The sequence below is a fragment of the Diadema antillarum genome, unplaced genomic scaffold, assembly GCF_040938485.1.
Source record: "Diadema antillarum isolate AM-2024a unplaced genomic scaffold, OU_Dant_1.0 seq00000581_RagTag, whole genome shotgun sequence".
In the NCBI taxonomy this organism is placed as follows: Eukaryota; Metazoa; Echinodermata; class Echinoidea; order Diadematoida; family Diadematidae; genus Diadema; species Diadema antillarum.
Window position 1 is genome coordinate 904989 of NW_027271515.1, and position 12992 is coordinate 917980.

Genomic DNA, 12992 nt, shown 5'->3' on the forward strand with positions numbered 1-12992 from the left:
CACGTGGCAAGCGATGTTTAGTTTGATAAATTTCCTTTCCAAGTACAATAAAGTCTTCCTGAATGAAAAGAAAAGAGCACAGCGTGTGATAACTAATCTAGCATTTGAGCAAATACCAATACTCAGTACTCTGTTACGATGTTGTCAGCAAAACTATCACATCATATCACTCATCATACATAAAGTCCTAGCAACAATACATTTACATGCATGTTGTTTCACAGCTCCTCTTTCAGATAATGTAGACATTGTCATTGTTTGGGTTTACAGTATAGAGTCATCTAATGATTTGAATAGGAACATCCAAACCCCACAACAGTAACACCATGTATGTGTGCATGTACTGCAGTAAACCTAATAATTTCCAAGGAATTCAATAAAGGCTGACAACAGTATTATTTGCCTTTAGATTACAGACAAACAAAATGACACAAAGACATGTTTGGTAAGAGCCCATTTGACCAATAACTTTGGCAAGCTGTTAGGTTGAGCTACTGAATAGTAATATTGCTACTTCACGGCATTTGCATATCAAGTTCATGTTTTGCAAAGACACAAGATCACTTAGTTGCATAGCATTGCCTTGGTATAGAGCAATTCATTGATAGATTCACAGATGTTTGTGGCTCAAATACATAGTACAGTGCACTCCCATTATAACGACCAAGGTTATAACAAAATTCCAGTCACAACGAAGTAAAAATTTAGGCTCCAACATTATCAGCTCTATGTTCTTTATTGTTTATTTGTTCGGTTATAACAAAATTTCAATATAATGAAAGAAAACTGCAGGTCCCGAGCACTTCGTTATAACGGAAATCCACTGTACTGAGCTATTTATATCTCCTGCAAATGGTTCCATTTAAAGGACAGGATTGATTTTGCATAATTAATCACTGCCATGTCAGGCAAGCCTCAAGCATACTTCAAACATGTGTGGTTATAACAGGAAGTTCTTGAAGTTTGCATACATTGGGAAATTTTCTATTGCTGTAGAGTCGAACATCATAAAACATCATAAACATTGCATAGATGTAGAGTGCATAAAAGTATTCACTGCCTATGCATAGTGTATTGCAATTGGGATGAAGGAGGCATGTCACAAAACATTCAGCTGTTACGTCATGCAAATGAAAGCTTCGATTGACGGTCTGCTCTCTGTGTTTGGTGCCCTCACTTGGCCCATTTGCCGTAGCCTGGTCTGATGCCGCGGGCATTGATAACGTCCACCAGGACGTTGTGCTTGAACTGGTTCCATTCCCGCTTCTGTTCTTGGTCAATATATTCACTGTGGATCTCAGTCTACATGGGGTGGAAAGAGAAACGTAAATGTTATATTTGCGCCTTCCATATGACATCTGATTGTTATGTAAACAAACTCCTTTAGACCTTACAACACCTGTGTACTGTCATAGAAATATGTTGCTTGTTTGTTTTCAAATTGTGGGGTTGATGAATCAATTCATTGCATTACCTACTTTGAACCAAGCAATAAATGTCTTTTTAAAACAATACTGTAGATACTACATATTTTGCAAGTACGATATTTTGCAAATGAGTGCTTGAAAGAATTATGCAAGCGGTTAGCCATTATCGATAACCCCAGTGAAGGAATTAGAAATATGCCTTTCCCTCTTCAAGAAGCGAAGTAGGTGATTTCTCACCCTGGAGATAATAAGACATTTCATTTGTTTAAAATATTTTGGAGTGAAGTTGATTTTAGACAATAAGACCACGTACATACATGGCATATACAATAATTTCCTTGACAGGAAGAAACATTCATTAGCAAAGTGCATGCATTCGGGCTCCTGAAATCAAAATACATGTACGATCAAGGCTTACTGAAATGACACAGTGTAATTATAATACATTTGATTTATAGTCACTATGAAAAGTTAACTTGACATATTAAGAACAATTTTTTTTGGGCTGAGATCACTCAAGCTCGAGCTCACAAAGATAATGGGGATAAATTTAATTGATGAATCTCAATTCCCACTTTCTGAGACAGTAGTTGGTAAGGGATGCGAGAAACAATGTTGACATGGCTGATGTGAGAAACTCACCTCTGATAGGGATTCATAGAGAGTCTCATTGGACTGAAGGAGAAGGGATCTGGTCGTCTCATCCAATTCTGTGAGGGAAAAGAAAACATGATTTTTAGATCTTTGTATATTGCAACTATACCACCCTGCCGTTAAAGTGAACACAGTTATAATGAAATTTCATTACAACCAAGTAAAACTTCAGGTGTCAAAATCATCCTAACATCTTCATATTTGTTCAGCTGTAACAAAATTTCAATACTGTAAAAGTGGAAATTTTCTTGGTGTTGAAGTTTTTGCACATTTCGCGCAACCAGAAACTAGCACGAAAATACAAGCATGCGAATTATTTTGCTTGCCATATGTTCCAGTAGTTGATGTCTCGATTCCGCAGGATTAAAAACCCGCGAAACTCTTCTTACCCTGCTGAGCGCAAAAGTATCCACTTTTACAGTATAACAAAAGAAAACTGCTGGTCCCAAGGACTTTGTTATTATGGGAGTCTCTTGTATCTCCTTCTCCATACCTATCATCACCAGATATTGGCATCGTGAAAGTAGAAATAATAAAGGAATGTCCTAAACAAGATATCCCAAAAGTAACTAGAGAAGCACTCTGAGAGCGCAGACCTCCGCCAAGCATGCAGCTCATTTCCACCACTGATCTTGTTCTTCCATAGAGATATCAGTGATTTCCACCAATATAGATACGTACATATGTAGCATTGTGTGCTGAAAGTTGCCCGATTTCCTAATATAGAAGCCTTTGTTACGTCACAAACCCTCAGCTGCACGGCGCGCCTCGCCCTAGCAGAAACTAGAGCACGCACTTTAGTGCGTGCATGCAAACCTCAAATACGCGCAGCCTGAACTCCCAAGTTCATTGACCCTACTTGCCAAAATATCAAAAATCCTTCATAAATTCCCAAAAAATTCTCAGATCACTGCCAAAAGTTAACTGTTTGTTACTTGTGTCATTCTCAACCTTTCCTGCAAGTTTCATCCCAATCCGTTCACTACTTTTTGAGTTATTTTGCACACAGACAAACGAACTAACTAATGAACAAACCAACGGTAACGAAACCATAACCTCCTCCCTTGGCGGAGGTAATAATGGATGAAAACTGAGATGGGGCAGTCAACATTACTTCCTTGCAATACCTTTATATCTTTTGCTCGAGAAAGGAAGGGAAAGAGTGAATGCCGTGCAGTTGCAGATGACATGATGGTAGAGGAGAATTTCATCAGTGGAATGTTGACTCACCATTTATCTTTTCCAATGAGATGACACCTAGCTCCACAGTGGTTGCCGTGACGATGGAGGAATTGATGGGCTCATTCCTTAGGATGCTGATCTCCCCGAAGGACTCTGCCTTGGAGAGTTCCCCCATCACAACCTGTTTGTGTCTCTTTTCCTGGAACATCATGACAAATATTTTACAACAGTATTAGTATCTCCAAATTTAATTAGATGTTCCTGTTCTTTCTGCACATGCGACATTAAGTTTTATTTGAGCCAAAGTTGTAAAGGGAGTGTGATGTGATGTTAACTTCTTATCTCTTATGCTTGCAATGAGATACAAACATATGAAACATTGATACAATCCTTTTAAGTGCATGAAAATCTCTTCACTAAAACATCAAATGCGATCAAGAGAGCCAAATTATCTCTAAATCTGTTTGGCACTGAAATATTCTGAGTCCAGATATGCCCTTGAATGAATCATAGCTGCACAACTCGACTCTATATATGTTTCATTCAAAATAGATGTGTGGAAATGCATTATAAAAAAGACCATTTATTGTTATTATTATTATTATTATTAGTAGTAGTAGTAGTAGTAGTAGTAGTAGTAGTAGTAGTATCATCAACATCATCATCATCATCATCATCATTATTATTGTGTGTGTATGTGTGTGTTATGTTCATGTGACAGGAACTATAGATATATCAGAGAGAAAGAAGAAAAGGAGGAGAAGAACACAGTGATGATGACATCACTGCAGCTGACTCACCTCCTTTCCATTCGGTAGGAGATGTTTAACCTCTACATGTCTGAGGACGTGACACTGGCCGGACTTCACAAAGCCCATGAATGGACACAGGTAGCCCTCACTGACCAACACTAATGCAGAAACAATGATAAAGACGTGGGAAATACACAAGGGACATCATTATAGTCACGTTGCAACAACAGTTCTTTTCATGTGCCTAATTTCTCATTGAATGCTTCGTAAGATACGGCATGCCCATTGAATGCTATATTGAAAGATACTGCATGTTTATTGAATGCTATGTACATTGTTGAATTCAGAGACCAAGGCGAATAACTCTTTTACTAGCAGTATCCAAGTTTCACTGATGTGCTGCATTTCCATGACGGCCTCTATTTGAGACAATGTTCTACTTATGGTAAGGTCTCCTCAAACCTGTGTATACCACTGTTCAGAGTGCCTCAGCTATTGTGTGGAAAAAAACACCCCCAAAACTTAGCCTTTGGCTGCAATGGAGTTAATCTTATTGTTTGAGAATACAACATGTTTGCACAGTACTGCAAGTGTCAACCAGAAATCTTCATTGACTTAGACTAACCCTATCACAGCTTAATATGCAATACATTCGTACCACAACATGCTTCAATCAGCTTTTGATAAACTCTAAAATCAAAATAGAACAGCAGAAATCCAACAAACAGAATCGTAGAGGGTTCATCAAAGTTATGAGAATGTGAACATGTTTTCATAAAACATTGACAGTACATTTTACTCAATCTATTGAAGTCAACTTGAATATGATGAAGAGGAATTACACTAGGGGGCAAAGCAAGAACTACCAGTATGCAATATTGCTGAAAATCTGAGACAGTGATCCTGTGTGGTTTAATCCTCTTGCTTTACCTGTGTTTTCTGGGAAGCTGGTCCACTCAAGGAGCTGGGCCAGTCTGTGTAGGGACTGTCTGGGCCAGAGCTGGTAAGCCCTGCAGGACTGGATCAGGTTGATCTTTTCTGAGTTCTCCTGCTCTTGGATTTGCTGAGAGAGAGAGAGAAAAGTTTGAGAAAACAATGTGATACATTATCCGTTTGTCTCTTACAATAAGACACACCAACCCTGCTATTACTAAAGTATTACTTTTTGTTTCACTACACACACACATACACACACACACACAATCTATATGTCTATATATATATATGAATATATGAATATATAAACATATGAATATATACAGTTAACAACACAATCATTTGTATCCCCTGAGAAATTATTACTTTTTGAGCAGATTTCTTACAAGTGAAGGATGGGGTGATTGTGATTGGGTGTTAACTTTTTACTCTTATTTGTCCTCTATAAATTGACATTAATTCCAGTTTAACCTCATTTGTATGACAATAGCAATGTTGAGCAATAACACCCAATCACCATCACTCCATCATCCACTTGTAAGAAATCTGCTCAAAACTAAAAATTTCCCAGGGGTATGAATAATTTTGTTGTTAACTGTAAATATATAAACATATGAATATATAAATATATAGATATATAACCATCTGTTTGCCTTACAGGTATATGCTCAAAAAGACACCACTGCTTCTGCCAGTGTTTAATCTATGTTTGACACTCCAAACTGAAAGAAGTTACATGATCTAAGTTTTTATACAAACAGAATAATCAATTCAAGTGGTATCCTCTTATCATCTGCTATGCTTATTTATCATACAATCAAATTTCTCCATCACTCTCATGTGAATCTGGCCTTTGTTTGGAAATACATCTGATGTATTCAGCATGTTGAAGTTCAAACAGGACGAAATGAAAGTGTAGGAGTTGGTGGACCTACCTCTGTGATCCGCTTGAAATCATTGCTGGATATCTTAAGAAATTCTGCCGGAACTGAGGCAACTGTCACTGTCAGAACTCTGCAAGGAATTACATAGATGCAACAAAATGGCATAACTAATTGGAAGTTGAGATATGCAATAGAATGAAAGGGACATATCAGAAACCATTCAGTTGGCAGTTAGTTGAGATCTTTATTTTCACAACCCACGAGTCTTTGGCTTTTCACTGATAATCAATACAAATTCAGACTTTTAATCCATTGATGGAGCTACATTGAACACAATGACATCGAAGTGAGAAAAAGAGTACCTGGATTATATAGAGCAAATTCCAAGTTATGCATTCATGTCATTTTAAGTTTGGTCTGTATTTATTCAAAATATGATCGCAAGCACATACAAGACGAGATATAGTACCACTTTACAACATTAATTCCTGTACAAATATACAAGGTGATCCATCATGTTAGACAAACTCAGTCACAAACTATATTTGGGAATGAGGTACAATAAGCTGTATAAACATGCTGCCCATCAGAGGACTTACTTGCTATTTGCTTCAGGACCATCGAGTCGTTCCAGGGTTCCAAAGCAGTCCCCAACCTTGAGCTGCACATGAATATTGTTTGCAGAAGAAAAGACAACAGTGATAGATTGTACATACAGTTTCGGTTTTCTTTTTAAACCTTCAGGCAAAGATGATTTCCAGGAATATAACACCAGCTGTTTGTGGGGGCAAACTAATTGTGGATATTCCTGATATGTGGATAGCACAGAAGACTATGAAGTCATACAAATTTGTATTGCAACGAAGTTTTTTGGCCCTTTCAAAGGTGTATAGAAAGTACAAAGTTTTAATGCATACATTCAGTTGTATTTGTACTAAGCATAGAGTTTTGTAAGATGTTTGGCCTTTGAGTACATGGACGTATTAGACAAACAAGAACTTTGTGCAGTAAGACTCCAGGTCCTTGTAAGAAGAATTTGACTTTTGTATAAATGTCAATAGATATGGAACACTTGAGGACAACAAACATGCTGCTTATTTAGTAGAAAACAGATATAAACAGCCATTTAGTTGCGGAAGAGATACACTCTGCTGAGAGCCATGTCCAAATACAGCTGAAGGGGTTGTCATTCGTACCTAGATTACACAGCTTACAACATGAAAGAGCAAAGTATAATATGACTTTGTCAAGACATCTTTTGCTGACAGTTGGCAAGGATGTGCTTTTGTGAGTTATGTTTTAAACAGACATTACAAGGGACTGCAATATTCACCTCTGGGAATCCTTCTCTGCTCTGAGTAGGATCTGTGATCAAAAGGGGTACCTTGCCCGCCCCTCGGAATCTCACCCAGGGTCTTGTTTCTGGCACCACACTTCCTTTGAGAACGATGTAAAATCCACTGTTGGCAAAAACTACGAGAAAAGGAAGAAAAATGAAAATCAATCAATAGACATCTAGGCCCCATTTCATAAAAGATGTTAGGATAGCAACTCTTCCTGGAATGGCAACCTCCAATAGCAACAGCCAATCATGAAGCTGAATTCTTGTTGTTTCCATGGCAATTGCCATTCCAGCAAGAGTTGCTGTCACATCATCTTTTTATGAAATGAAGCCCTGGACCCCTCTTGTCATGCAGTAGAAATAATCACACATCTGCCAAAATTGCATCTAAGACACGGGGGCATAGTCATCAGATTCAGAGCTGTTACGTAGTCATGAAATAGTAGAATGTAGACTCTGTGACACAAAATGCATCGTAGAACTTCACAATTTTGTGGCAACCTGACAAACACTTTTAATGTTCGCCTGAACAATGTCAGCCCCTCACTAAAAACAAACTTTGCTCAGAAGTTTTCAATAACATTATACTTCTTAATTCTCAACTTGCTCCTTGCCATTGTCAGGTTATCATTCTTGCACTGTTTCTGCTGGCCATTACTTACTAGCAATTGTTAACTTAAAATTCTGAACAAACTTGGTTTCTCTTTTGATTGATGATATGTAAAGAAAGTAATATTTATTTTCATCAAAGACTCACCAACCGTTTCTTTGCCAATGCATCTGGCTATAATTTACTAAGCTTTTTGATAAGCTATCACTGAAATAATTTCCCTGAAAAAGATGTCCACACAATGTAAGGAAGACTTGGGAGCAATATGACAGTTGATGGAACACAACTGATGATACAATATTGGTGCAAAGGATTTCCAATGGTGTATGATTCCTATCTCTTATTTGGGCTATTGGCAAAGAAAACATTGGAACATGGTAGATATTGGCATCGCTTGCACGTAGAGCCTTTCTGCATAGAAGGGATGTTGCATTTTGTGCAGCAATCAGAGAGTAAAGGCCACTGCACACTATACAACTTTCAGTCGCACAACTGACCAACTTTGGATCTGAAATAAATCAGGATAGCGTCAGAATAAACACATTTGTTTATTTCAGATCCAAAGTCAGTCATTCGTGCGACCAAAAATTGTATATTGTGCAGTGGCCTTTAAAGGAACAGTTAGAAAGAAAGAAAGAGAGGGAGAGAGAGGGATAGACATATATTTGTCAGCGACACTTGTCATATTACCTGTGTATCCTTCATCCCTCCATACATCCAGAGTGACAAGTGTGCTCAGCTCTTTTAGCTCAGTGTTTGTAAGCTGCTTGGACAGCTCTGTAAATGACTTCAGGTGTGAGAAGACCACGTCGTTTTCTTCAGCCTTGCGCTCATATGGCCTGCCAAGGATCACAACACACACACGCACATAGAAAGGCATCATGCATTTAAAGCAAACACACTTCACAGGTACTTGGTGAAAGGGACATCTTTGGAAAGGCTTTTGGCTGTTTGGTTTTTGTCGTTGTTTTCATTTATGAGACACAGCAAGTGATGCGCACATCTAGAACAAATCTAGTACATCTGGTATTGGCATCAATCTACACACTTCCTATGTTGGGGAAAAAATATGGAATTTATGAAAACTTTTTCAGCATTTATTTTTGTAGCTTTTGTTGTCAACTCTCTAGATAATAATAAACATCTTGATTATTGCATTAGAGCACATTAATCCATGTTTCACAACAGGTAAATATATATGGTAATGGAGCATCATATATTCTGTTACATAATATTACTAATACCTATGACTGAAATTTGTTTGACACTTGATGTACACATCTAGACATGTCATTTGATTCATAACATTTGCCATAAAACATGAATGCTATATAACAAGACAGAAAATTTACTTCACGTGCCGGTTTTGTATCAAAGTCTCGATGATAATTTATATAGAATAAAATATTCCTTAAACACACTAAAACCAAACAAAAATAAAGAAATATTCAGGAGTAAAGGAGGATTGAGGGAATTTCTCAATAACAATAATTTCTCAATAACAACTTGCAATAATTCCAAATCTCTTTAAAACTGGTCAAAGTAAGAGAGAGAGCTTAAACTTACAACTTCTTGAGGATTGTCCTAAGATCCTTGATCCTGTTGGCTTGGATGATGACAGGATCCACAATCTTGCGCTCCTTGTGTAGCTTAGCCATGTGCTCCCTGATGTCATGGCTGATTGAATCCTCCACCTCCTCCTCCTCCTTGGGATGCTTCTTCTTCTTACTCCTCACCACTGTGGGTCCTGACGAACCTTTGGAATAACAAAGATCATAAAATCCTCCATTATGCCATATCACAGTAATAAAACTGCTTTAAGTAATACTGTAAAAGTGGAAATTTTTGCGGTGTTGAAATTTTCGCGCATTTCGCGCAACCAGAAGCTAGCGCGAAAATAAAAGCACGCAAATATTTTTGCGTGCCATATGTTTTAGCTGTTGATGTCTTGATTCCGCGTAATTGAAAAACACGAAACTCTTCTTACCCGGCCACGCGCGAAAAATTAGTAGCGTGAAAATATCCACTTTTACAGTAATGTTAACATGACAACCATCATCATCATAATAATGATGATAATGATACAGGGTATTTGTAATATCCCTAACCACTCTGTCTGAGTGCTCAAAGGGCAGGAGAAATTCCTCTCACAGCATAAACAGAAAAGAAATAAAGCACAGAAAGGAAGAGACAAAGAAAAGTTAAGTTACTCATTAATCATATTAATGCTAAATAGAATATGATACTGATGATATAGCCTTATGTATCCAGAGTAGCCTGTGCAATATTTGCACTACTCTCCCAGCAGGCTTTGCTGTCATTGTTACCCCAGTGTTACCTGGTAACCATGATCACACATGGGTTAAGCTGGATATTGTGAATAGAATGATGATCATAGGATGCTTGCACTGGGCAGGATTCAAAGCCAGATCTGATTAGCTGGATCAGGATTAGCAGGTTCTCCTGATTACAAATCCAGAGTCTCATCCACCATTTCGTTCTAGTCCTTCTATCAATCAAATTCCCTTGACTTAATTGATAAATTTGCAATTCTTTGATTTGAATATCTTACACAAAACTACAAACTTGCATCACTTTCCCCAAATTAAAGCCTGAAATATCAATGACAAGTACATCAAAAAATGCAAAAAATGTCTTGGTTTTTCACATCCCTAACTTTTCACAAACAATCAGCTCACAATCATTCAAGGTGAATGCTCACTGTCGAGTATTGACCACCTAGTGTGCATGAAGGAATGAATTGTTTACTTGAAGTGCAGCTATGCCACTCTGGTTGCTATGGCTACTGTTGCTATGACTATTTTTCCTCACCTGCTGGTGCATGGCCCTTGGATGTTGTTTTTTCCTCTTTGCCAACAGTGCCTCCTGCCTTGGGTTTCTTGCTGACAAACATATCCTTGTAGTTGGCCATGAAAGTTCTGTGTGCCTCCTCAGAGCTCTGTCCTCCCTCAATGCTATGTTAAATAAATTAGCAGTCAACAAGAATAGAATTTGATGCTTCAAAGAAATTTTCTTCATATAAACTACATACATTTTAGTAACTTGAATCTTGGTCAATAAGATTCATATCTTCACACACCAGTACAAATAACATCAATTACAGAATGGACCAGCACTGAGCAGGAAATATTTCATGTCTGTTTCTTAGCTTCATTTATGTCATTTATGTCTGATACCACTTCCTTAGTTCTACAACCTAACTGCATGACTACCTGCAGGACGCACTTCTAACTATTAAAAAGTGGACTTCAGCCGAGTTAAAATCAGTGCATGCTTGTAACACAAATATAATCATGCCAGCCTAAACACTAGCTGTGCAGAAAGAACATTACATTCTTTGCAAATTGATTATTTTTGCTCAGATAAGTGGAGAATGCATTGCTTTATTGCAAAAAAAAAAAAAAAAAGATATTTAAGGGCACCACAAATAATCATTTTGTATTTTGCAAACTTACATAACAACCACTATGTCACAAAACTGTAACTATTATCATCATGACAAAATGGCCCTTCATGAAAATCAAGCTGCAGAAGTGAATTTTACTGATACCTTCTAGTGCAAAAACACATCTTGACATTTGTTTGGGGGAAAAAAACATGCTGTTTACAGAATATTTTACAAGTTGCATGTCCTACCTTGACCGCAGGCCATCTAACTCACACAGCCAATTGAGTTTCTCATAGTCTACAACTGGAGCATCAGTGTCTGTAGTAACTGTAATGAAAAGGGTAAAAAGACACAATATGGATTACAGTTAATTCTTGAAAGCCTTTTGTTCTATGCGAAAAAAATATGGTTAAACAAAAAAATTGAAAGAAGATTGTTTGCATGGTATACAACACAAAGGCATTACAACCAAACCTTCAGTTTTGTTTGACAACTTCTGCATCCACGAATCTCAATTGTAACACTAGCACCAAATAAACATTGTCAATATACAATCATATCAGATATTAAATTCTTCGAAACAAGATTTCTTAGGATGGGCATTATTTATCCATTTGGCGCTCTTCCTCATTTTCTGCTATCATTGTTGTTGTTGCTGTTGTTGTTGTTCTGGTATTGTTATTCTTGATTTCAAACGTACAGACCATTAAGTTGGGAATATTCACAAGTCACACTGCTAGTAACTTTCACACTAGACTAGTCTACCATCTCTATCTCATATAAGGAGAACATCCATCTCGCCTATCCACCTCCGTACAAAAAGCCCTGCATACAGTCCGAAGGGTTCTCTGGAGGTCGCCTTCTACAAGTTCTATTCCAATCGCCACAAACAAAAACTGTAACAAATGCTCATTCATACCAAGAAGTATTATCACAGATTGGAACGCACTACCACTGTACCAGCACCACCGACAGTCACTGACATTAAACAAACAAGGATTCTTTCAAAACAGCAACCCTCCACTCTGAGGCCTACGTGTACATCCAAGTCTCAAGAGCAAAGCAACTAGCTTCTAACTTCTCTCTCCACGCTACCAACATCTGCGCACCCCCTGTCTGGATGGCCTCTGCACACAGGAGTGTTGGACGGTAACAAAGAAGAAGAAGACTTGGCCTTGGGTTGGCCCTTAGGCCTTGTTCGCGTTGCCTTGTGACTTCAAGAACGGCCTTAACTGGTACTAACACAAACATTTACGCCTGGGACTGTACATTTTCGCGGAATGGCAAGATAGGACACTGTCCTAAACAGTATGCTCTCAACAAACCTTCGTGACGTGTTTTTTGTCGATCTCGTTTACTCCACACGGCATCTCCTTTTTCCTTTGGAACCAAAGCCATGTCGATCTAACAGAAAATTACTGAAATATTGCTGTGTAACTGGATTTTACCGTCTTCTCTTTACAACCTGCGGCGATGCGGCAGTAGCGCAGCGTTCTTAGCAACGTAGGCGCTAGTCTGACTTGCAGACTCACTACTGAACTCTTTGTATGTATTTTTCAGTACAACAGTGTATGAAAAAGACGATGATCAGCATGCCAATGTAGCTTCCCTACTAGTGATACAAATTTTATGTATGATTGGCGGATCCGGGGGGTGGGGGGGGGGTGTACCGGGTTAGTGCCCCTTCTTTATTTTTTTGTTAAAGCAAAAGAAATAAAGGGGAAAAAATCGAGGGGGGTGGGGGAGTGCGCCTCCCCTTTACGAAATTCGTGGATCCGCCCCTGTGTATTGCATGT

The 12992-nt window shown here is 38.2% G+C and overlaps 1 protein-coding gene across 1 annotated transcript; it reads right to left on the reverse strand.

Annotated features, from left to right (window-relative positions):
• Positions 1-1173: 1173 nt before the first annotated feature.
• LOC139735498 (cyclic nucleotide-binding domain-containing protein 1-like) lies at positions 1174-12594 on the reverse strand. The gene is made up of 13 exons (XM_071646255.1): positions 12522-12594; positions 11445-11523; positions 10620-10762; positions 9354-9543; positions 8478-8626; positions 7169-7308; positions 6435-6496; positions 5887-5965; positions 4946-5078; positions 4064-4173; positions 3312-3462; positions 2070-2137; positions 1174-1302 (listed from the first exon to the last, which is right to left on the reverse strand). The coding sequence occupies exons 1-13, from the start codon at positions 12592-12594 to the stop codon at positions 1174-1176; spliced, it is 1506 nt and encodes a 501-aa protein (XP_071502356.1).
• Between the last annotated feature and the right edge of the window lie 398 nt (positions 12595-12992).

Excerpts from the sequence above, each read along its gene's own strand:
- LOC139735498 (XM_071646255.1), bottom strand. The coding sequence starts at position 12,594 with ATGGCTTTGGTTCCAAAGGAAAAAGGAGATGCCGTGTGGAGTAAACGA. Across the intron at positions 11,524-12,521 it reads ACAAAAAACACGTCACGAAG|TTACTACAGACACTGATGCT; the intron begins GTTTGTTGAGAG and ends TTTTCATTACAG. Across the intron at positions 9,544-10,619 it reads CAAGGGCCATGCACCAGCAG|GTTCGTCAGGACCCACAGTG; the intron begins GTGAGGAAAAAT and ends GTTATTCCAAAG.